The sequence below is a fragment of the Fundulus heteroclitus genome, chromosome 24 (assembly GCF_011125445.2).
Source record: "Fundulus heteroclitus isolate FHET01 chromosome 24, MU-UCD_Fhet_4.1, whole genome shotgun sequence".
NCBI lineage: Eukaryota > Metazoa > Chordata > Actinopteri > Cyprinodontiformes > Fundulidae > Fundulus > Fundulus heteroclitus.
Genome location: NC_046384.1, coordinates 17913381 through 17939065, shown reverse-complemented (window position 1 = coordinate 17939065; position 25685 = coordinate 17913381). Strand labels below are relative to the sequence as shown.

The window sequence follows — 25685 nt, the reverse complement described above, 5'->3', positions numbered from 1 at the left end:
TGACAGAGCGAGATGTACGGCACATTACTCAAGAGCACAGAACACTTATGATTTCTACCATATAACACAAAATGTCTGTCACTGGACCGTATCTTCTATGGATATTTCAGCTCAGTCATTTTTTTTTAGGAGGATTTAGGTGACCGTGAACGTCGCACGGTTGTTGGTGCCAGACAGGCTGGTCTGAGTATTTTTGGAAACTGCTGATCTGTTTGGATTTTCACACACAACTATCTCTCAGATTTATGGAGAACGGCCCAAAAAGAGAAAACACTGCGAGAGCGTCGGAGGTCCGTCTTTGATGTGAGGGGTCAGAGGAGACTGGACAGACTGTGTTGAGAGGATAGAAAGGCTACAGCAACGGAAACATTTGGGTAAATCCTAGGTATGTGGGATACCGTCTCTGAAAGGACAACAGGTCAAACCTTGAAGCAGATGGGCTACAACAGCAGACGACCACAACGGAGTCTGCTGCTGTCAGCCGATAACAGGAAACCGACGCTGCTATTTAGACGGGCACACCAAAATTGGATCGGGAAAGATTGATAACAATGGTTGGTTTGATGATTCCTGAATTCAGCTGCGACTTTAGGATGGCAGAGTCAGAATTTGGCGTAAGCAACATTTAAAAACGTGGATCCATCACGCTAGCGCAGCTGACAAATCCGCAGCGACTACACGACATGGACCAAATCCTCCGAAATGTTTCTGAAACATCGCTGAATCCATGCCACAAAGAATTCGCCGAGTCCTGAAGACAAACGAGGGTCCATCCAAGCACTACCAAAATGTACATAATAAAATAGCCATGGAGGGTATTTAAATTTTTTTGTTTATCATTTTCAGCCATATTTCTGACCTGTCCAAATCCAGGCTTAACAAAAATGTTTAAAACAATACGTTTTTGCCGTGTTGTAAAACCGGACGAGCTACACTAGGTGATTGAAGCGAAGGAAAAGGCAATTAAAAGGATAAATAGTAGCTCACGTGTTTACGTTTTTAGGTGAGGATGTATTCTTGTATTACTCAGCAATTCGTTTGAGAAGATCCAACTTCTGTGTTTTACATCAATGTGGCTTGGGGATTTATTAGAGCTGCTTTGGCTTTTTGAATGGAAGTACCTACAAAATCTATACAACATCACAAGCTTTCCTCCAAACACTCGACATCCATGGACACTGTTGTCTAGCTGTTTTGAGCTCGGCAAGCCATTGTCTCAATGTAGCAAAGATTTAAAAACCTTCAAAATGAGACTTTGAAGCCCATATATTATCATTTCCATCCATTTCTTTTTTTTTATCTGTCTACATTTAATCTAAACAAAGACAGTCAAAATCAGCCATGTTAAAAACCCTTAACTATTAAAACTCCTTTAGACGTCAGGAGAGATCTTGTATACAACGTTTCACCTTCTCACTCTTAAGTCCTATTTAAATGTTTAGACTTACTGTCTTTTTTTCAGCTATTTTTTTTTTTTTTTTCTGGAAGGGGTTTAAATTTGTCTGCTACCAATGACCTCCAGAGTCCAGCACCCAGAAGCACACACACACTCCGTGTTTACAGCCAGCTCACAGCCAGCCTCTGTAAACCTCGACCTGAGAGGAGGAGGGGGGAAGGGGGGGTCAGGCGGGCCCAAACAAGCTGAAACCAAAAAAAAAAAAAAAAAAAACACAAAAAAAAAAAAAATCTTACAAATACAGATTTTCCTCCGATAACAAGAACAAGGCTTCTGTGGTGAACACCGGTTTAGTCTAAAGCTCAGCAAGGAGCTGGTGGGAGTGAAAATGCAGCAGCAGCAGCACCAAAGGGAAAACTTGTAAATGACCAAAATAGTTTAATGAGTGAAATGGTATCCAGGCAGGAACTGTACCTTATCAGTGTGTGTGTGTGTGTGTGTGTGTGTGTGTGTGTGTACACTTAGTACACTTTTGTTTCTCACCAGGACCACTCACGTAGTAAAATGTTTGACGCTAAAAAATACCAGAGTGTGAGGGTTTTAGATTGTAGTTGGAGAACATTAGGAAAAAGATTAATTAAAGTTCTAATAAAAAAAAAAAAAATTAAAATGATATTATAATAATAATAAAAAAAAAAGTTAAATTAGTCTGTCCTGTCTTGCTCTTTTCTTTCTGCTTTATTTCAGACTACATGTGAACATAGTAAAAATCTTTGGCTTGGCTGAGTCCGGTGGACTGGTTTGTGGAAGAAAAATATGGCGCAAACATGAAGGACGAGGAGAGCACGACAACCTATAAGGTCAGACATCCCTAAAAAAAAATTCAAAAAAAAAAGATGGTGGATTGAAAATGGGCCTGAAATCCAATATGCAGTGATGTATACAACATGATAACTGTGTGGCTATATAAATTTTAATAATGGTCGTTTTTTTTTTTTTTCTTATATAATTATGTCCATATACTGTTACCATAAACAGAAATCTGTGTTTTTAAATAGCAGTCCCCCACTTCCAGTTCTGTTTTTTTTTTTATTTATCTCCATAAGTCCAGAGTCAGCCAGCCCTGTGTGGGGAAGTGTCCGGCGGCGGGGGTGGGGAGGCCCCCTCACTCGCTCTCCTCCTTCTCCTCCTGCACGGTGGTCGTTGAGTGGTTGTACAGTCCCTGCGCCATGAGCTGCAGCGCCAGGCCGTTCTTGTAGCCGCTGGCCTTTTTAATCTTGGCCCTCTTGTTCTGGAACCAGATTTTGATCTGGGACTCGTTCAGGTTCAGTTCCTGGGCGAGGGACTGTCTCCTCTGCTCTGTTATGTACCGGTTGGCCTGGAACTCGGTTTTGAGTCTCTGCAGCTGCTCGGCCGTGAACGCCGTCCGGGGTCGCTTGTCCTCCTTGCTGTTCTTCTTCTTCTTCAGTTTGCGTGTCCTTGGGCCTGGCGTGGAAACAACAAGGGGAAGACAAATATTTATTCTACGGCTGGACACCAGAGCCTCAATGATCTGCTGTAGGTGTCTCCACCTAAGTTTTGTTAAGACTCATCTATTAATGTCTAATAGTGCAGCATCTTGTGTATCTCAGCAATGAGCATTAACTAATAACCGGCGTGTTAATGAGTGATTAACTGAGCGACATTACACTGTAAGTAGTTTATTGTTAAAGGAACTGGCAACAATTATCCATCTGCAGTGGAGCTTCCAGGGGTTGAGGGGGTGATGACAGCCCCTCTACATTTGCTGGCACTTTTTTATGCTTAATATATTTTATGTATAAATTCAAAAGAAGCGACTTCCTTCAGCGAGTTTTATTATTTTTTATTAATATGATGCATTTTTTTTGTTCTTTATTGTCCCCCACTTTGAATATCTGCCACTCTTGGCCCCACCCTCTTTTGATGCTCAGATATTTACTGAGGTAAAAAAAAAATTACAGTATGTTAAAAATCAGACACAGGCAAAAAAAAAAAAAGCATATCAACTCCTCAAATTCTCTTATTTTTGTATATACGTAGCTAAAAACTTGAATTTATAGTTTATGTTGTTTAGAAAAATCCCAAGGGGAATGACTATGTTTTTGTTTTGTTTTTGTCTGACCTTAATTTCAAGTTCTGCCAAAGCTAAAAAGATAAATGAAGTTCCTGAAATGATCTGGCTTTTGGTTTTGATGTGTCACCCTATGATTATCTGTGTCCCCCATGTCAGTAAGCCTTACAGATACTTCCTGGAGGAGCCCCTGCTTACCATCTCTACAGTTTCATGTTACACTATAATTAATATTGAAGTAAACTAGAGTAAGGTATCAGAAGAGCCAGAATTTAGCAGAGGTATAAGAAGCCAGTTGTCTTGACCCCTGAAATTGCTGTTTTTTTCCAATTATATATATATATATATATATATATATATATATATATATATATGTATAATTATTTATTTTTGTTTTTTGCGCACATGATATTTAAAGTGTTACATTTTCAATAAAGTTTATTAGCTGTGGTGTGTTTAATTTTGTTGGAACTATTTGAAAACAGTAATGCCATTGCCCTGCCTCTAGCTTATCTTTGTTTTTCTGTATTTCATTGATAGCATCCCATCACCATGCACACACATAGTTCTTATAATGTGTTGGCTCCTTTTTTTTTTAACAGATGTGGACACAACAAATTATGCCTTTTTTTTTTAGATTTTAGGAAAGGACAAATACAAAGAAAGTTTAGGAAAGGTACAACAAATCTTAAATATAATAGCTAATATGCATAAAAGACTCTTATGAGTGAGTGGGCCACCAAAACTGGTTCTAGCCAAGGGGCCCTTGTCCTTTTACTTCGTGCCCTGATTATCAGTACTGTACTAATAAACACACTACTGCAAATTAGTATGTATACTACTATATGTAGTACTGTTTTCCACGTTGCAGCTCTACTGTACAACAGGGCATTTATTTGGAAAAGTCAATGTATCACAAATCATTTATGTAGATGCTAAGTGTTCAGCGGTATGCTCCTCCACTCATTTCGAGGCATTGTTGTTGTTTTTTTAAGGACGTCTCCATCAAATTTCCAGAGTTCCCATTTGCAAAAATTATATTTTTATTTTTGGTGTCCCTGTTTTAAAATACTGAGCTGCATGTCTTATCCACGGAATCGTCTCAGGTATCATACATTGAACTAAAAAAAATATTCCTATGCCTCTTTTGTTACGGATGGAGAGCTCCAAAAGCAAAGAGTAAAGTGAGAAGGAGGTAAATGAAACAAATATAACAACGAATTTGAATACGAATGAAAGGAAAACTAATCGATACAGATTGACTGAAAAATAATGAAAACATTTTTATTAAAATAGAGCAAAACTGAATCAGTTTTGGGCATTTTGGGTTAAAGTGTGTAATTATGGATGTGTGAGTCACCAGTCCTCAGATGAAAAGCATAGGATCCATACACATGTGTGGTTTCTACCTAGCCCTGCATTGTTCATGCTTGATAAACGATTAAAAGTCCACAACAGTGTTCATCCCTAGATAGGTTAGTATTGAATGAATTCAATAGTAGTATCTTAGCAAGCTTTACAACTAAATGTGTTACAGCTTGCCCCATGGGCGGGGCATGCTGTAGCATTTCCCTGCTGTGGCTTTCAGCAATGTTATTAAAAAATAGCACATTGCTGAATCATACTTTGAATGCTCGTTTTTTTTTTTTTTTTTTTTTTTACCAGACATGATGAAGATACTACCATTTGACTCGTCACGTTTTCTTCTATTATTTTGTAAAGAAAAATAAATAAAAATAAAACATAAAGTGTTGTTCTACCTCTACAGCAAAACGTGAAAAATAATCACTGTCAACAATAATATCTGACTTTATTTTTAGATTATTTTAGATTATTTTAAATGGTTAGTCTTTTTTGTAATTTCATTTACAGTAGTTTCGTTTTTTTCCTAAACGCATTAACAATAGGGGTGCAAACAGATACAAGATTACTGCGAATTTGATGTGAAAACCACTTATTGTACAGCAACACGCTGCGTGCTGCTTCAACAGCGAACAACTTGGCAATACATTTTAAACGAGAATATACCTTTATATTTTTTAGAGTGCATCTGATGATCTTATAGCGGCCTTCTATTTGACGACGAGGAGGCGATTCAGGAGGAAAACCCCCAACAAAACACGCACCAAGAATCGGTTTTAATCTGTAGAAAAGAAACAATATAAAATGTTTATGTTGAGGCTGAAAGTGTACGCAGAGTGTGGAGGTGTAATATTGGTTCAAGTGAACCCGCCGCTACGTGAAAAGAAAGAAATCGGGTTTTACGCATAAACGCGCACAATGCCACATTTAAACAGGGATACATGCAGCTAAATTAGAGCTTTATTATACCAGCGTGCATTAAAATGATGTAGCTGAAGTGTGCGAGCCGCACTGTTAAAGGCGAGAAATAGATATACATTGTTTACCAGCAGGCCGGTAGTATTTCTCGTCATAAAATAGTATAAATATTAATATATGTATTTAAATAAAAACTACGAGGACATCTGCTCACTTACACCGTTGCAATTTAAAGATAGTCTGCAGTGTAGAGGATTTAGTGAAATTTAATTTAGGCTTAATGTAGCTGAAATTCCTGCTCCTGCTGTAGCACAATAAAAGTTCGTGTCCCTTTAAGGTTATGAGGCAATCTATAAAAGGATGCTAATTAATTACTATTACCAGGTGCGTCAAACACTGATTAAGGGAAAGAAATGAGCCAATTAGTTCCCAGCACGCGCCCGTGGCGGCAGTTCTGCACGGAAACGCGACTAAACACGCAGCTACAATCTGTTTCCACCCGGGGAAAAAAAGGGTACAATATACAGATACAAGTACTGTATATAAGTATAAACAGTGAGTTATATCACTGCATGTCCGAAACGAGCAGGAACCCGCCGCCTTGCCTCGAATGAAGCCAAGTAAGTCGATTTTTGAGTCCAGTTTCCTGCCAAACGCCACCAGGTCAAAGCGAGGATAGATATATTGCTAATTTAACACCGTGAGTATAGCAGTGTGCATTAAAGTGCCAGCTAATGCTATAAACGATAAGAAATACAGTGTGTACAGATATAGGCAGGGGCAATAAACAGAGCTGTAAACAGCCCTCGAGTGTTAGCTTTACAAAAATAGCTAAAAAAAACGATAGAAATGTAATTTAAGAACCACCTTGAGGGGCTCGTAATTGTACTTGAACGCACAGTTACAATTTAAAATATTACCGTATTATTTTATATTAAGGCCTTGACCTTGGTAAAAAAAAAAAAAAAAATACCCCAGTTGTTATTTTTGCTCCAAAATAACGGCGCGTGGCCCTTTAAGGCTACCAGGTAATTCATATAAGGGCGCTAATGATTAATTAATACCAGCTACAGTAACGAGTGAATAAAGGAGAGAAACGAGCCAATCAGATTAGAGCACGCGCCGCTGTCTCTCTCTCGAGTGGCGGCAAATCTGGACAAGGGTCAAAATCAACAAGCAGCTATACAGAAAATGGTTTCTGACTCGTTAAAATGGTTGTAAACGTGTCCACAGACTGTTCGGACGTAAAAGGGACAAAGCTTGGCGAGAAAGCCGCGGCTCGGCCTCAAGCGACGCAGCTCTGCGTTCATCCAGTGTCCAGCGTAAACAATGGCAGAAGAGGCACACGTAAGCAGGAGCGTGAGCGTAAATCTGATGCAGGCTCACGCTGCGGTCCTCTGTGCATTCAAATATCAGCTGATATGTGTGTGAGAACCGTGCTGGCAAAAACACGAGAAACGCGTTGTTATAATACGAGACGCACAAATAACAGTTTAAGCTGTACAGGGGAGCCCTCTGATCATATTATGCCTGAAAAATGAGTTAAAACGCTTGGTAAAATGCAGGCTATACCGTAGGCCCTTTTTTTTTTTATTAAGACATCCACACACGACCAAAAATAAAAGATGGCCTCGAAGCACGAAACCTTATGAGCTAAAAACATGCAGCAACATATACGAATAAAAACGTTATTTATGCTGTTGGTATGTTTTTCTGTTTAAATCGTACATTAACCATTAGCGCATTATTATGTGCACAGCTTTTATTGCCACAAAATGCAAGAAAAATCGCCGAGAAACCCCCCATAATATTAAATAAACTTTAAAATGATAATAACAACATAATACCTCTTTTTTAACTTCAGTAAGATGCAGCAATGGCGGTGTTTCTGTCGCAGTGCACTTCTATTGTGTTTCCTTCTTATTTAATTAGGAAAACGTCAAGCTGAAACACTCCATTCAGATATATTGCTGAAGGATTTTAGTCCACCTAAAAAAAAAATATTGGAAAAAAAATGCATTCTTAGTTAAAAACAAAACATTTTCTGGATTAAAAGAGGCGAGCCGTCGTCTAAAACAACCCTCAGTTTAGACGATGCTCTTAACGCATATAGATGTATTATATCGCATTTATATGTATGTTATGTTATTAACGCATTATATGTAGGTAATGATTTTCATTATTTGTTTACAATGTGTTAGATTAGTTTATTCAAATCTATATGATATGGTTTTGGATGTATTTATTTATTTTTAACATATATTTCATAAGTGGCTAAACATTCAAGCATTCTGAGAGATGATAAAACATTTAGGTCTAAAATCGTCTTGTCCTCTATCAGTGGACGTCTAAGGACGGAATAAAACTGGTTGCGAGAATAAGCTAAATATTTTAGCTTACAATTTATTGACTTATAAATTGTGTATTTGATGAATAACTGCGCTTCTATTACACAATCCATCCCTGTTTCTAGCTTTCTTTGTATTTAATCGTCTTTTTCTAATAAGGCAAAACCATCTAGCAGCATTACAGGGGTAAAAAAATGAAGTAGATTTCCTCTAATAAACGTGTTTGTGGATGCGTTTTATTCTGGCGTAGAGAGCACCAAACCCCCTGCTCGGTGCGTTTCGGGGACTACTAGCGCCTTACCAGATGAGGGCCGGTCCGAGTAGCGCGTACAGTAAACCCAGGCGGGCCACAGCAGCGGCTGGCTCTCCTTCATTCCCGACGGAGAGCCTCCATTGCTGCCGCTCACAACCACAATCGACGACGGACTGTCCGCGTATCTGCCGGCCCCGTTGCCGGCCGCCTCGCCCGGCTTCGACGAGCTCTGCTTGGCCGCGGGGGACGAGGACGTGGAGGAGGACGAGGAGGGCGAGGAGGAGGCGCTGTCGCTGCTGCAGTTGGAGTCCAGGCAGAGGCTGCCGGCGTGCGGCGGCCTCGCTCCCAGCGGGTTCACGTTCTCCCTGCCCGGCGTCTGGCTCCGCTCGCGGTAGCTCGGCTCCTTCCTGCAGCCGAAGTCCGGCCGGAGGATGTTGTCGATGAAAAAGTTCGTGGTTCTGTGGGCCTGCTGCGCGGCCGGATGGGGCAGGATCATGGCAGGGGATGGGAGGTTCGGCGACAGGGACATGCTCTCGTCCTCGGTCGAGTCCCGGCCGCCGCTGGGCTCCTTGTGCTCTTCCATACCAGCTGGTGATGGTGAGAAATCTCAGTCTCTCCACACCAGATTCCACTTGTTGCTCGCTCTCCCCTCCTCTCTTCGGTATCCAGTTCAATACAAAAACAAGCTTCTCTCATAGAACAAACGCCTGATCTCTATTATAACATCAACTACAGCGGCAGCATGTCTCCTAATAACCTCCCGATGCTTGGCGTAACCATCAGCTCCACAACAGCCAGTGCCTGTGCCTCTCCGCGGTGCAGCATAATATCTCTGTAATCGCTCTTCAAACTCTCCTAAAACCAGATCCCCCCCTGTCCGAATCCCGTGTGCCGCTCCGCTGCGCTACACCCAGTGCGCGCGCACACGCGCAACGCACCAATCAGACGCGCAGACCGTCCCTGTCACGGCTCGCGACGGCCAATCGGAGGCGAGAACGCTTCCTCGAACTGGCACGCGCCCGCATAGCCTGCACGGCGGTGATCGATATTAGAGAAGCGCACGTGCATGTGCATGTACACAGCAAAACAAAAACAAGAGGGGGGCAGCCACCATAATAAATGGAACAAAGGGAGGCAAAAGCTGCTTTTAAACAGCCGCAGGCTGTTTGAGCTTCAAAAGATTCATATTGTATATTATTTATGATTAATCTAGTCCTTAAGACTGTTATTAAAGCTTTGTGCCGTCCAACAAGTCATCTGCATTTCTTAAATTTCGCTTATTTATAGCTTGGCTATTTTAGGCTATCAGTTGTAAAATGTACAAATGATATTATTCAGTTAAGGACAGGACGCAAGAGAAATGTGTTTAAGTGTAAAAATACACCAAAAGCAAATATTTAACTTTGTTTTGCCGTGTTTTTTTTATATTTATCTTTTACATCAATATAGCCATAAAAGATAAATAAAAAAGCAGCACACCATCTATTATATTACATGCGAATGTAATATAAATCAGACTGATAGCTATACATGGCTATTTCGTTATTCTATACTCTTCTACTTTGAATCATCGCGTACGAAACAATCAGAAGATAATTGTGAATTGCAGCTGTCCGCCTTGGAGGTTTCTAATCGTGCGTAGATTTAAAACCATTTAAAGTTATATATTCCACTCATACTGTAGCTACTATTAGTGACTCCCTGAAACATGAAGTATGGTGACGCGTACAGTGACTGTGGTTTGACGGGAGGTCTTAGATTCAGCTGGCCATTCAAAACAAGCAAGAGGGAATAACGTGCAACCAAGGATTTCAGAAAATAATAAACAGTGAAATTAAACTGTACGTGAGATTTGAGCATTTCCCCAATGTTCACAAATAAGGAAAAAGCGTAACTACGCAGAAAAACCAACTCATACACGGTGGTTTTTATGGTACGAGATGGTTTGTTTACAATCCGCAGCGCAGTTGCACTATAAAAAAAAACACCCAAATGCAAGTTACATTAGGTAAACCACACCCTGTATTTTTGTATTGCACGTGCAATGTTTTGTCATATTTCTTTAATTTTTTTTTTAATTTTTATTTTTTGTAAATCATAAGGTTGTATTCCTATAACTGAACTGCTCACACTTTCCAATTATAACACATTTCCTACAGCGCAAGCGCGGTTATGACAGCTCTCCGCTCCTACCGAGCAGCCTGTCATCCACTATTTTGCTCTTGCGCTTTAACCGCTTTGTACCCCGGAAGAGAACCCGCAGCCAGAGCGAGCGAACAGGCGAAGGGAAGAATTGACCCGCAGCCCTGGTATCCTGCATTATGTGAAACTATGCGCACGGCTCGCAGCGGGGCCAGAAATGTAGTTAAATCTCTTTCATATTAATAAAACGGCCATCAAGCGCTGCAATTAGTGAGCTGAAATAATAATGATAATATTTCTAATCATAACGGCGACAGGAGGAAAGTGAGGACGTGTTGATGGTTAACTGTGGCGCGGTAAAATCTTCATCCCACAGGCCGGACTGGGACGCCTTGGCTACTTAATTAAATTCCAATTAGGACAGTATCTATGTGCTGTTTTAGCCGCAGCGCCTTTTGTGGCTAAATGAGCTCTCAGTCTGCTCTTATCTGGCGCCGCAAAGAGGGGCCTGCATGAGAGGGGCCACGGAAGATAATTTATAGCTTTTAATTAGTCTTCCCTCCGCCCGGTCCGCTCGGTGCTCATCACGGGGAGCGGCCTGAATAAAACCCGAGTCACAAGCGCTGTCACCGCCGCCTGGCAGGGCCCTTAATCAAAGTGAAGCAGGGGCCGCGCTACAAGCCACGTAATTTCCAAGGTGCTGATAAAGCTTGTTGAATAATAGCGGGGGCCCTCAGAGACACCATTTACAGAAATGACTTTATTGACGGCTTAACGTTGGTGATTCATTTTACCTTTCATGTACTGGGAGCCGGATTTGTCGCCGTAATAGGATGATAAATGCACTGACGGATCGCAGCCGCGCTTTTATTGAGTAGCCCATAAAGTCGATGTGCTTCAGCACACACACACACACACACACACACACACACACACACACACACACACACACACACACACACACACACACACACACACACACACACACACACACACGCGCGATTAACCTCTGGTTAAAAAGCGGCTGCAAGCCACCCTACTACCGCCTTTATCCTCAAAATTAGGCTTTCATTTAAAAACATATATTCACATTACAGTATTCTATCCACACGGACACGTGCACTATTCCACCAATATGAAAAACAAAACAAAACACACACAATTTGTTTTTGTTTGATGACGCCTCTTTAAAGATTTGACCGTATTTTCAAGAGTCAAGTTAAATCTCTTCAATATCTAATCGTTCAAAGTCTTCTCTTCATCATCGGGTTGCAAATACCACATCTAATATTTGTGAGTAATCATATTTGCTGTAATATTTATTTCTTAATAAATTCTATTTTAATTATTATAACAAACAGCCTTATAATTACCTTGGCTTCAGTTTCAAAAGGTGGTGTACAATTCAGACACTTAGAAGAATAAGGTCTCTGTAAGCTTTTGTATGAACAAAAATATTCACAAGATTTAATTTTGCTTGGAAAATATTAGCTTTCTTTAAATATGTGACCTAATGCGAATATTTCACGTTATTTTCACGCCTAACATCAAATTTGAGGCCAGAAATGTCTTTTATGGCTGTTTGCAGAAAATATATTCTGGGTAAAAAAAAAAAACACTGTTGTTGGGCGTAATATTTACTCTGTAATTTTTTTTTTATTTCCCTTCTCTGTCAACGTTGCTTGTAGCCAGTCTTGAAATGAAGAAAGCCTTTACCAAGTGGTCCAGATGACATGTCGCGGTAAGACAACTCAACAGAAAGTTGTGAAACCACTGCAGTTCGTCAGCAGCGGGCTTGTGCTGCCCCCTAGTGGAGAGGCGGCGTTCATTCCGGATCTGGACAGCAATGGTCAGTCAATATGCAGGAATACATATGTTATGGGATATATATATATATATATATATATATATATATATATATATATATATATATATATATATCATACAGACCAGCACAAGGGAATATCTTTAAGGTTGAGGGGGGGGTTGAAATGTAGTGATGCAGTTAGCGTTCCACCTATTTCCCAGCATCAGGGACATTGACTGGACAGTGTGCACAAAGTTAATAATTAATCATAAGTATTATTCTTGTCTGTATTTTTGTTACATTTCATGGCAGGATTGCTGTTGTGAGCTGAATGAGCTGTCCTGCACTGAGACAGATGTGATATGAGCTTTGTCAGTGGTTCAGCATCACACACAATGCTAAAGCTAAGATTATTACTCTTTAAGAGCAAATGTGCATATAAACTGAGTAAATGTGGACATTTACTCAGTTTATATGCACTGTTAATGGACAAATGGCCTTAGTTCTCTTATTATTGATGAATTATACAAAGTACCTTGCAAAAGTATTTATACCAACACATTTTTTTTTCACATTTTGTTATATTGTAAATTAACACCTCTGTGTCAACTCAGTTATTGAGGTTGTATATGATAGACCAGCATAAAGTAGTGCATAATTGTAAAGAAGTTTAAAATGATTGAAAGGTAAAAATATGAATTTGGTCCCTGAGGTAGAAAAGCATCACCTCAGCATGATACTGCCCCAACATATTTTACAGTGGTGGTGTGTCGCGTTAGTCATCTACACTCAGAGGTTTGCATCATCTGATCAGAGCACCCTCTACACGTTCAGCTTACGGCAAACTTTGCATCATATGGCTTTCTTTTAAAAATGGCTGCTGTCTTGCTACTTTTATATAAAGGCCAGATTTATGTCGTTCATGACTCATAGTTGTCCTGCTTTAGGTGTCGATCTTCCAGTGAAACATACTGAAGGTTGTGGTTGCAGTGTTTTTTAAAATATAAAAACATTGCAAGGGTACAATTATTTCTGGAAGACACTGTTTTAGTTGCTCAAACATTTGTTCACTCAGTTCCTACTTTCTCCATTCAAAAACCTTTCCTAAAACAGGCATGTGTTGAAACTTGCTATATATCTTATTTATTTGTTGTTTTAGACCCATCTGTTGCCAACACAAAGTGACGCCATCAGCGGTTCAGTTCACAGTTGGAGATAGATGTAAATACCTGGACTGTAACAGGATTTCCAACTTTAAAGCAGCATCAATTTAAAGATTTTCCCAAACAGAACAAAGAACTGCATCAGAACATTGTCTAAAGCAATCTGTAAAATATTCTCTGATGCTAAAATTGAAAAGCATGTGTGTAACTTTAGCACCACCTACTGTCTGAGTGGGCAGACATTTAAAGAATATTTACTAGCATTTTATTTTTGGGTTGCATACTAACCTGACTTACGCTGAAAGAAATTTATTTAAAGCATTTCTTTAAAAAAACACTTTTTTTATCACAATGGAATCATTTTTGTCCGTGAACAAGGGAACAAACATATTGCTCATATCTTTTAAACTGCTGATGAGATCCGTTTTATTGAGAAATATTACACTTTATCACATTGATTGGGATTTCTTTGTAAAAAAATAAATAAAACTGATGCACATCTTTTGCATTTTATCCAAATATTTCACTGTCAAACACATCTGATTTAACCTCTTAATACCTGAGAACACCTGGGGGGAAAAAAATCAGTTCCTATTCAAACATATGTTTGATCAATTTCAACGTCATTTACACATCTGGCTGGACAACGAAAGAGAAACAGTTCTTCTTCAGGCATAAAAAGCCAATGACTAAAATGGTCAGGTCTTAAGAGGTCTTAAGAGTTTAAAGATTACATTGGTTTCTCCTCTAAAAAGGAAACTCTAAAAACGGACAGAGCAGAAATAATCCATCTTCTATGCTGTTAGTTAGAAAGTGATTTTCAGGCAATTTGGTAACACCGACTACATCAGGGCGTCCTATTTTACAATTTGTTCTTCAATTTGTCCTGTTAAAACAGTTAGCTATAGCTTCCAAAATAATTAATTTACATGGTGTATTTAAAACAGTCACCAAATTGTATCCTATTAAGAATTAAAAACAGGATCATTGCAGTCTGTTCAGTTAATTTATTAGTATTTCTTCATTCCCAGCATATATGTCAACATGATCAGAGTAATAACCCCTTAAGCACCATTAATTTCAGTGTAATTTTCTTTAGTCCACTAAATTTATCCACCTGAACGACAACGGTAGAGATCTGAAACGTTAAAAACAATTCATGTTGTCACATAGTTTAGTTTAGGTCACTCACTGAAATACAAGGCTGAAGGTTTTTTCCCTGCCTGTTGTTTTTTTTCTTACATCAGACCACTCATAGAAAGAAATATAAAAAAAAATACATATAAAATCTGAATTTTGACAGATACAAACACTTAAAAGGACATTATTTGATAGTACAGGGTTATGTGTGGAGGGTTCTAAAATTATTAGCTTACTTTCTACCCAACATAGTTTTTTAGATCTGCCTTCTTGTTAGCTTTTCTAGAAATATGCCAAAACCGCATATTGCCCAGTTTTGTAGAAACTTTTGAAGAGATGGTAGCAGTGCACTGTTTTTCTAGCTTATCCAGAAAAGTAGGAACAGTTTGTCCAGATAGGCCAGGCTGTCCCTGCCACATGTCCCAATGCCAAAGCTGCATCCCTCCACTTTGTGCTCAGAGATACGCCACTAATGCATGTTGCAACAAAATGTTCAGGTGTAAACAATTCACCCTGGTATCTTCAGAAGGAACAATAAGTAGCAAAGGATCAGGGGAGGAAATTAACTAAAGCCTCATCAGCAGCAAAATCTTCCAGTTGCTCTGTGCTCTAAGCTGCACCTGGATGACGGCTGTGATCCACCACGTTTGTTCACAGTCGCTTCATTAAGTCTGAGCTAATAAACGACCGAGGATGCAAGCTGTTCTTGTCCCCTTCCTATTAGATTTGCAGTGATAAAGGAGAGTTCAGGAGCATGCTGTTCTTTGCTGTGCTTTTTCTTTACCTAAACATGCAACAGTAAATGTCGGCTATCCATCAAAATCATAACGCAGCCGCGCAAAACACAAAGCCGCCACAGAAATGTTTCCGTGGCGGCTTATTATGTAGCAGCTACAGTTACAACAGATAGCTCAACACATCACTCTGGGTTGCCAGGCTATTGTTCTCATGTGTGCGTCTCAGCTGCTCAGCAGGCAGATCATCTCTCCCTTGTTGTGGCCCGTAAATGTGTTCTGACTGCAGTATTTACATTCTCCTCATTTCTCCCTGTCAAATATCTGTGCTATTCTCAATTTCTGCAACTATAACACATCTTTTTTACTGTGATTGAAAAAGTCATTATGTCCTACCACTTTTCAACAAAAAGACAGAATCACACTCTATGATGGAAACTCCAGAAAGCATTAAAAAGAGTTGCATGGGGGGGGATCGGGCCTTTAAGTACCTGGAATGATGGTCAGATATGAATGCAATTTGTTCCAAATGCAAATTAGCAAAGAGCCGAGGCGATCAGAATGGCATCAGAGGGAACAAGCAGTGCAGACAGAATATAAAGTTTGCTATTGAAAGCAGAAACGTCCTGCTAACGAACAGTGATCCACCCTGAACTGTTCTAATGGAGAACTGGTGATCCGCCTCACTGTAGGTGGTAAGGTAGATGCCTGTGGGCAAATTTAGGACAGTGGCTGTTTTCTTGTCGTCATATTCTAAATTGTGACAGTTATCACACTTCTGCATTTCATGATTGTGACCATGTCTTTTCCATTTTGAGGAGGAGTCTGGTCACCTTAAAATAAAGGATAGATTTAAAAATGTCTTCGGTTGTGTCCATTTGAAAAATCTGGTGTTATTAATTGTGGCACTAGTGAATTTTTTATGAGTTAAATGTTTTTCATAATGTGGAATATTTTTCTCCACTGAATAAATCCTCAGTTAAAGATTGTTTTTTTCTACCTTTTATTATTTATTTATGCAGTAAATAAATAATAAAGGTAGAATTTATTTTAAGGCGTTCTCCACATCTTTACCAGGGTAAGCTAATAAGTATGGAGACCATTGCATCTAATGTTGCTCTAGCTTCAAGATGTGAACTATATGAGGTTGTTTGACATATGATGTTCAGTAATCTCTTTATGTAGGATTGAGTATTACATGTTATTATGTCAGGTTTGGGTTTATTGGCTTCTAGTTGTTAACAATTGGTGCTTAATAAAGACAACATTTGAAAAATGCATATTCCTGAGCAACAACTGAGTAAATAGTGTATAACTATTTGCAATTTACTATCTTTCTTACATCAACACACAGTACTATGCTAATACAATTGTTGCACTGTATTTTAATAGTACATTAGCAGTCACTGCCAATACTTTTCTGTTTTAAACTCGTTTGACAATTGAGCTACTTTCAGCACCTGCAAACATAAAACTAGGATTTCTATTTATCATCAGTCCAAACGTCCTGGCCAGAATAATCTGTACAATTTCTGCATAATTGTGTCACCTACTATTAAAGATGAAGCTATGCTATCTGGAATATTTAAAAGGAATAGAAAATGGGATTTAATTTAGCCTAATAATAACAAAATGTCATATCAAATATACTCATAGCTTGTACTTCGTATTGCCACCAGGGAGCATACTAGAGCAGTTGAAACTGATCTAAAACAGTCAGACTAATGGCCATCAAAAATTATAGATGTGTTTGTGGTGATTCGCTGACATTTTTCTGCCCCCATAAAATTGTTCACAGTCAATAAAAACTTTTATTTTTTTGTATAAGTGAATAAATCAAATTACTTGTATTTGTTTAAAATGTTTACTTATTGCAAAAACAGTCTCAAAACGCTAAACCAACCAACTAAAATACTGATAAATAAGCAACACTTGATGAGGAACATTACGTTTAAAATGGCGAGTTAACCTTTTTTCTTCTCTTTCTTAGTTTGACATATAACAACTTTGCACCACACGTGTCGTTTTGAATAGATTTGCGTTCACAGGTGACAAGCTGTGAATAACTTTCACCAACAATAAGTCATCCCACTTTCGGAGCCGGGTCCCATCATTCCGCACACCAACGATATTGAAATGCCAGCAATGTGTAGAGGACATGTATGCATACCAAACAGCAATTATTATTCACTGGGTTTGCTCCTTCTCTTCCTTTGTCCCCCTCTGTCTGTATCTCTCTCCAAGGTCCCGGCTCTCAGCAGTAATAATACATGAACAGCTCCTCTCCCTCATCCATTAATCAGGAGGGAGGCTGAGGTAACGCCAGGCTGATCTTTGGCCCTCACACACACATACACACTTACCTTATCGCTAATAATTGAAGGGATATTAATGCAGATGAATAATTAAGCTTTGGGGGGATCTCTTTAGCGTCCTAATGAGAGGTGGCGACAGATTGCTCCGCAGCCTTATTACGTCTCGCTGAGAAGTTTAGGAAAGCTTAAAGTGGTTATAAATGGCCTCCATCTGGCAATTGGCAAATTAAATCAATGCAGGCCGTTCACAGAGTTCCCAATCAGAGCTGCAGCACATTGTTGCTTTAATGAAGAAATTGGTCTTATATCCGTGCTGAGTTCGGTCATTATGAGAGGCAAATTGAATCTGATGGTTGGTAAACCACTTTGGTTTAGTCTTAGGGATTCAAAGCATCTAGCAGACGTTTAGATCAGACTACTACTATCATTAATTATTGGGACTTTGACCTCATATTTGTATTTAGCGTCAAGCCATGCAAACATGGTTTCCAGCATTTCTTGAACACATCGCAATAAACTCAGACACCAAGTAAAACATAAAACGTCTTAATGTGTGAAAATTGTGTACACATTTCTTCTGCTCTTTTGTTACACCTGAATGTTACAGATTATGAAACAAAACGTAATATCGGACAGAGATAACCCGAATAAAAGGAAAATGCTGTTTTCAATTGATGGTTTCATTTATTCGGGGAGAAAAGCGATCCCAACATATCTAGCCCGTGGTCAGAAAGAAATTGCTGCTAAATCTAATAACTGGTTGTGCCACCAAATGTTTGCAATAACTGATCCCCTCCTCACTGCAGACCTGTTTAATTGAGCCACATTGGACAGGTTTTCAAGACAAAAAATGACAGTTTGAGGTCTTGCCCCAGGATCTCAATCAGATTTAGGTCCAGACTTTGACTAGGCCACTCCAAAACCTTCAATTTGTTTCTTTAAGCTATTCAAAGATAGCCTTGCTTATTTTTCTTTAGATCATTCCTCTACTGCACAACCCAGGTGTGACTGACCTCCGAGTTCATAAAATGATGGACAGGCAGTTTCCTTCAGGGTTTTGTGAAATTGTTGACCAGAATTCATGGTTTCATCAGTTACAGAAAATCGTCCAGGTTCGAAACCAGCAACACAGCCCCAGACCATCACACTACTTTCACCATGCTTGGCTGTAGGTATGATGTTCTTTTTCTCAAAAGCAAATTTAGCTATCCATCACATGGAACGGGAGACACGTTTGAAAATGTTCCATTTTTGTCCTGTTACTCCAAAGATTATTTAAGATGTTTTTTTTTTTTTTGGCAAATGTCACACAGGCCTTCATGTTTCTTTTGGTTGGCAGTGGTTTTGACTTTCAAACTTCACCTCCTAAGGACCCAAGTTTTGATTTGCTCGTATTTTAAATTTCATCTGGCTAGGGGAAAGAACCACATATTATCTTTGAACAGGGATCAGTTTTTTGTAGAACAAAACAGGATGTTCACCCGGTCTGCGTTTCCTGCTCAGTTTCTTCAGAGTACAATCAAGACATTGTCTAGCGACATGCAAATGTTTCATATTTCCAGTCAAGGCATATTTATCATTGTTGCACATATAATCAAACAAACATAGATATGTAACAAACGAGATTAGCAAATAAAAACATGTCCAAATACGCTTTCCATTTAGATGCATCTTTCTAATATCAGACTCAACCTGTTGAGTCCAACGCCATGAAAATACCTAAAGTTATTAGTCTGTACCATAACCTTTAAACAGCTTTTGTAAATTAGCCCTTTGCAACAATGACATAACACGGTGCATATTTATCTAGCATAGCTGGAAAAACTATTCTAGTGTTAGTGATGTTTGTGTGTAACAAAGTAAACGATGGCTAACCACAGGCCCACCTCATGTTTCACTACAGAGACATTTACATCTTTGACTGGCCTCAGTGGGCTGTGGTCCTCATTCAGTTTTCTCCTCATCACTGATATGTTCATGGATATCCTCCAAGGGGCCATCGATGTCAGACAAGCCTTCTACCCCTGAATTATGCCTGGAGATTAAAGAATTAATAAAATGAAATAAAAATGAAGTTGAGAGTGGAGCATTGCTGTTTGACATCTTTGGCTAATTTGAAGCCCATACTAAACATACAACACTATTCAATCAAACAATAAATTTTTAATAGATGTCTTTGGGTGGTTTGTCTCCACCTTGAAATTAGTCTGGAAAGGGATTTTCTCTTCTACCACCACCAGGTGGCAGTGTAAAGGTCCATGATTGTGTTCAGCAGGATGCAGTAGCACTAATTAATTGTGGCGCTGACAACTAAAAATGTCATGTCCACATGTGTTTAGGCCAGGTTGTATGAGTTGTGTGCTATTTTTTTCTTATTGTCAAATGATGAACAGATCTTAACTGGTGTAAGTGAGGCCTGCAGAGCTTTAGATGTTCTGGGTTCTTCCGTGACCCTTGGATGATTTATCAGTGCGCTCTTTGGAGTAATTTTGGTTGACCGGTCACTCTTGGGAAGGTTTGCCACTGGTCACTTTGTTTTTTTCTCTATTTGGAGATGATGACTCTCACTGTGGTTTGTTGGCGTCCCAAAGCTGCAGAAATGGCTTTGGGACACTTTCCAAAATTTAGCCTACTTCATGTTGTCAGGCAGGTTTTGTTTTTTGATTCAGCATTCAGTAATCAAATTGAAGTAATCTTTGTTTTAAAATGTGCTTACTCACAGCTAATTAACAATTTAACAAGGGAGGGCTTTTTTTCTAAATAAATGAAATGATCATTTAACATTTTTTGTATTTTGCATCAACTCTGGTTATTTTTGTCTGATATTAAAACATTTTTTGATAATCTGAAACATGTACTTGTAATAAAAAAACAAAGAAATCAAAATTCTGTAGGGGACCAGATACTTTTTCACAGCTCTGTGACACTCATGTTTCACATTTGTCTATTTAGCTGTCTAACTTTTGGTGCTGAATTCAGCATCCATGATCCTGGATGAGCTTTACATCTGCACCTGAAAATGTAATTATATTGCTGAAATCATTCAAACTCTGCTTCTAGTTCCTGTCAATCCATGATGATTGTAACAGGTCCAAAAGCTCAAAATAAGTCAGGCTGTCATTTCAGATAAAAGACTGTGACAAAGGATTTCCTGCTGAAGCTGGGTGTTTCAGACTCGTCAGAATTGACATTTGTAAAATAAACAATTGTGTAGTTTGTTGCAGCAGCTGTTGTCAGCGCGGAGAAATGTGCTATAACTTGCTGCTGGTGTTCAGGGTTGCAAAATAAAGCGGTGCCAGCAGAGAGGCTCCTAGGATGGTTATTTTGGTTAGCAGTGCGAGGATTGAGACATCTCACCACAGCGGTGACATAGTTTGTCTTTACATTTAGCTCAACATTCACTGTTTATCCAATAAGTAGTTAAGATTTAAAATTACTATGTAGTAAATAGGAACTGTAGAGAAATAAAAAAGAACTGCTTTAAGTTACATAAAAACATAGCCAGATTTAGACAGAAGTCACTATAGAAAGAAATGGAACGCCTTACTTGAGGTCCAATTCCTTGCTGTTTCATCCCTAACCGAACCATCTTGGTTTCTGTGGCCTTGTGGTTGTGGCAGCCACCTCACAGCTCAGCTGGAGGTTAATTCCTGGCACAAGCCTGGAGTCCCTCCACAGATGGAAGGAGCTGCCATTTCTTGTCTAAATTGTCCCAACTTTGGATCATAGAGGATCTGGCTCCTAAGACGGACATGTACGGGGACCGCAACTTGAAATAACTTACTAGGTTAGGCTGAGCACGTCTCCCTGGAGAGAGGGGGGGGGAAATGTAACCTTACCACAATTTCACACAAACTGTACATATAATAGATGGAGAATGTGACCAAACTAAACATTTTAACATGGATAGGACCAAAACGATTCTTATTTCAGAGCTTTTCATCAACTTCTGTTTTGAGCAAAATAAGATTGTGACCCTGTGTTCCCATGCGTTGCAAGGCTGTAGACTCATATTTTGAGAAGCCATCTGTGTGGATAAGTTTGCTTTGACCAAATCCATGGTCTTGCAAAACCCTTTGGCTTGACCTCCAAAAAGACAATTGTGTGTGTGCTTTACTTAATCTTTGAACATGCTCAAATGTCCAGCAGCGCCTTCTACCATCAGTTTATTTTTATTTTGCTGTGAAAACCTGATGTCAGTGTTTAGCTCCAAACTATTGGCACTACTGAACAGTAAGAACATGTTCAGAAAGAAGCAGAAATACAATTAAATGCGAAATAATCTATTTTTGATGACATGATGATCTGTGGCGAGAGTATGAAGCAGGTGGATGATAGCATGGAGAGAGAAGGAATGAAAGCATGAACAGTGCAGATTTGATGAAGGGGAGATTGGTGGAGAAGTTAAGCTCTAATCAGCGGAGGACCTCAATATGTAGGAGTTGATCAGTTAAAAGAAAAGGTTTAGAATAATGGGCCAGTTTCTGTCACTTCTTGATCTCTTTGTGTGTAAGGGCATTTGTACCTGTAGGAATGCTTGTTGGAGAGACATATTATCATCAAATCTTTTTAACAACATTTATATCAAGACTACTTCCTTTTATTGTCCGTTTGAGACAATATTTTTCTTATCTTCTCTGTGGTTTTTTTATCGGGGAAAGTTTACATATGCTGCTTTGAGTCATTCACATCAGAAATGCAACAGTCCACCTCAAGTACTGCTGCCAAGAATCGTATTATTTTATTTCATAATTACTTATCTTAAAACACGTTAATGTATGAGTTAGGCTTTGTAAAAGAAAACTGATTATATTTCTGTTTGAAAAGGGAATTTAACATATTTTTAAAACACTGAAAAGGGATGTGTGCAACCTTAAAGTAACTCGCTCATTTAACTCACTTTAATTTAAATGAAAGTGCAGTTCCTTTGTGGACCTGTTGAAAAAAAATATCAGCAATTTCTCCCTCAGCATTGCAGGAATAGCATAAACAAATTCAAGCAATCTCACATAGTCTAAATGCAGGGTGAGAACGTAAGCCACAGATGGACGCCAATGATTTCTCTTTCCTCAGCTGCTGATGGAGCCACAGAGTCAAAGGTCAACAAGGAGTCCAGAAGACAGCCTCTGTCACAGATGGACTTTTCATAACAGCATCAAAACTTCTTTCATCGTCTGCCATGGAAGCACTAAATACAGTACCTTTTTATTGTACACCTGCCTATTTACAGTGGATGTCACATTCTGTCACCCTTTAGCCACAAACCTCCATGTAACATTGAGAATTTGTTTTCAGGGCGCTTGCATTAATATTTTCTTGAAATAATTGATACAATTAAGGCTGTAAACCTTTGGGGTATGTCTTTACCAGCTTTCCTCAACAAGTTTCCATTCATCTTTAAAAAAAAAACTGGATGGAGAGGATCTCTCAACATGAATCCTCAAGTCTTGCCACATGTTATCAGTTGGATTTGAGTTTTGGATTGGATTTTGGGTTCAACTGGGCATTTCTAACATGGATCTGCTTTCATCTGAACCATTTGGGTGCATTTCTGGCTGTTTGTCTAGAACCGATGTCCTGCTGGACGGTGATCCGCCGCCTCAGGCTCAGGTCTATGCTAGCCTCTTTCAGATTTATCTTGACTCTATTTATCTCCATCCATCTTCTCATTAATTCTGACCAGCTTCCCCGTTGAAGAAAAACATCCCCACAGCATAATGCTTTCACCACCATGTTCGGCTAAGAGATTAAATGATGCACAGCTGAGCAGAGACTATTTAAAACCACATTTTACTCACATTACAAGGACATGGTTGAAGAACAAGAATAGTGTACAGAGCTGTGCTCACTAGACAATGTGTGAAACTAAACCCATTAAGCTTCTATACTTTATATCTTCTTTGTAAGAACATGTAATAAACCTTGTGATTAGTAGACGAGGTAAAAGATGCACTGTCCTGTGATGCAGTTTATGAATGAATTAATAGATGGATGTGCATTACCAAAGGGCATTAAATGGAAAAGACATAACATAAAATACTGTGAATTCATGACACCTGCAATAAAACATTGTAATTTTTCGCTCTGGGCTTGTAGACTAAAAGCGCTTATAGTTCTGATTAATTGCCATCTGTGATATAGCCAACATCAGTACTAACGCAGTTTTTAAGGTCATTAATATGAGATTTTAACTTTAACATATTTGTTAATTTCTAATAAAGCTTCAACACTTTTTTTTTGTCTGGTTGTGAAACAGTTTGTCTGCACTGAGAAATGCATGCAGCACGTTAAACACGACTGGCGCTGAGGGTGGCGGCTGATTGTGTGTCTGTGTGTGGGACTTCATCAGCCATTCTGCTTGGGGCCAATCTAACCTTTCAGTCTATTCTCTAAGGATCTCCTCTCTTTCTGGCTTTGCTCAGCCTGTCACAGTCTTCACCAAGAGGAGAGATAAAACATACAGTCCTTATTGGCTTTGTTACAATAAAAGCCGCCTGCTTCACTGACTCCCTTAACCTTTTCTCCTCTGTGAAGAAATGACAGACTGCACTGAGTGAGTGTGAAAGCGTTTTGCCGTATTTACTAGTATATTTACACAGAATGTTTCATTTTTATTTTTTTTATTTTAGCTGACAATGATATTTGATCATGAGATCAGGAGATAAACAAGTATGTGCTTGGAGCCCTTACTGTACTCTGGCAGAGCGGTGCTTCAAGCTAGATGCAGATGTCATGCTAAGCTAACATGCTGAGATGTTTAGGGGCTGCAGCGCTTGTCACGTTCAGGGAGCCAAACTACTAACATTTACCAAACATGACTTCAGTTTGGAAAGCATTTGGCCGTACATTACATAACTGCTAATACAACATCTTACCCTCTGAAGTAAAACCTAAAACTAGGATGAAGCTTTTTGTTTTACCGGCAAATAATGGCTCTTTGCTAAATTATTTACTGCCCTTGAGGTTTTTATTTGGTCATAGTAAACCACAAACCTGAAATCTTTTTATTGTGATTTTATCTGAGCAACTCAGAGTATGGCATAATCGTGAAGCGGGAGGACAAGGATACATGATGTTCAACTTTTTTTCACAATGCAAATTTGAAAAGTGTGACATGCATATATGATCACTTTCCACAAATCAGTATATTGTACAACCATCTTTCAGTGCAGTTACATCTCAGCACATTTTGGGGTATGTCTATACGTAAATATATCAAGCTTGTCCGATTTGATGGAGCATCAGGGCATCAGTTTTACCACAGAGTCTAAGTTTAGGTCTGGACTTTAGGCCGTTCTAGCACATTAAAATGCTTTGCTTCAAAGTAGGGGTGTCCAAGGTATGGCCCATCTGTGACCATTAGACCTCAATTAAATATTGGTACATATTTGGACAGGGTGGGGTGGGGGTGGGGGATGCTGATGGACATGTTTTAAAAAAAAATATTTAGGACAAAATTTTCCCATGAGGCTTTTTAAACAAGATGTAGACAAGTTAACTTCATAAAGTGCAAATGTGCTAATTAGGGGTCTTCTGATGGGACTATATTTTCAATGCATGCACAGAATCAAGCTGACTAAACATAAATGCAATTGTTTGTTTTTATATAAAAAGAATTTAAAAAAATGATGTTCTCCTCCTTCCACACAATTATGCACTATCTTGTGTTGGTATATTAGATAAAATTCAGATAAAACACGGCAATCTGCTGGGTTTCCTTGGATAGAAAACTGTTTAACCAATCTCCGTGTGATTCGATTGACTTGACTTTCTAAAGTGCCTTAAGATGACAGGCGTTGTGAATCTGCGCTATATAAATAAACTGAATTGAATTAAGCAGAAGGTGAATGGGTTTTTAATGTCGACGGGGGATTGGATATAAACAATAATAGAAATGTGTTAAAGAAAGAAGGCAGGAGGAGCAGAGAGGTGGATGACGGCTGAAAGAGCAGATTGAAAGAAGTCGATCATCTTTAGCTTCTCATCATGGCCCGGTTCTGAGAGCAACACAGAGA

At 39.1% G+C, this 25685-nt stretch overlaps 1 protein-coding gene and 1 long non-coding RNA gene across 3 annotated transcripts; one reads left to right on the top strand and one right to left on the bottom strand.

Moving 5' to 3' along the window:
* Positions 1-2115: 2115 nt before the first annotated feature.
* Positions 2116-9263, bottom strand: LOC105932522 (homeobox protein engrailed-1-B). 2 transcript variants are annotated; one of them, XM_021321102.2, is made up of 2 exons: positions 8418-9263; positions 2116-2893 (listed from the first exon to the last, which is right to left on the bottom strand). In XM_021321102.2, the coding sequence occupies exons 1-2, from the start codon at positions 8950-8952 to the stop codon at positions 2562-2564; spliced, it is 867 nt and encodes a 288-aa protein (XP_021176777.1). In that variant the 5' UTR covers positions 8953-9263; the 3' UTR covers positions 2116-2561. The 2 variants fall into 2 exon arrangements, with proteins under 2 accessions (XP_021176777.1, XP_012727185.1); XM_012871731.3 differs by having other exon boundaries at positions 2116-2881.
* On the top strand, positions 5758-22824 carry LOC118557786. Its single transcript, XR_004928006.1, has 3 exons — positions 5758-6388; positions 12200-12360; positions 22744-22824. It is a non-coding gene; the product is annotated as an uncharacterized LOC118557786 (long non-coding RNA).
* The last annotated feature ends 2861 nt before the right edge of the window (positions 22825-25685 follow it).

What these genes read in the sequence shown, in the direction of transcription:
- LOC105932522 (XM_021321102.2), bottom strand. Translation starts at nt 8,952, where the DNA reads ATGGAAGAGCACAAGGAGCCCAGCGGCGGCCGGGACTCGACCGAGGAC. An exon ending in CTCGGACCGGCCCTCATCTG is followed by an intron (nt 2,894 to 8,417) that starts GTAAGGCGCTAG and finishes TTCCCCTTGTTG; the next exon opens with TTTCCACGCCAGGCCCAAGG.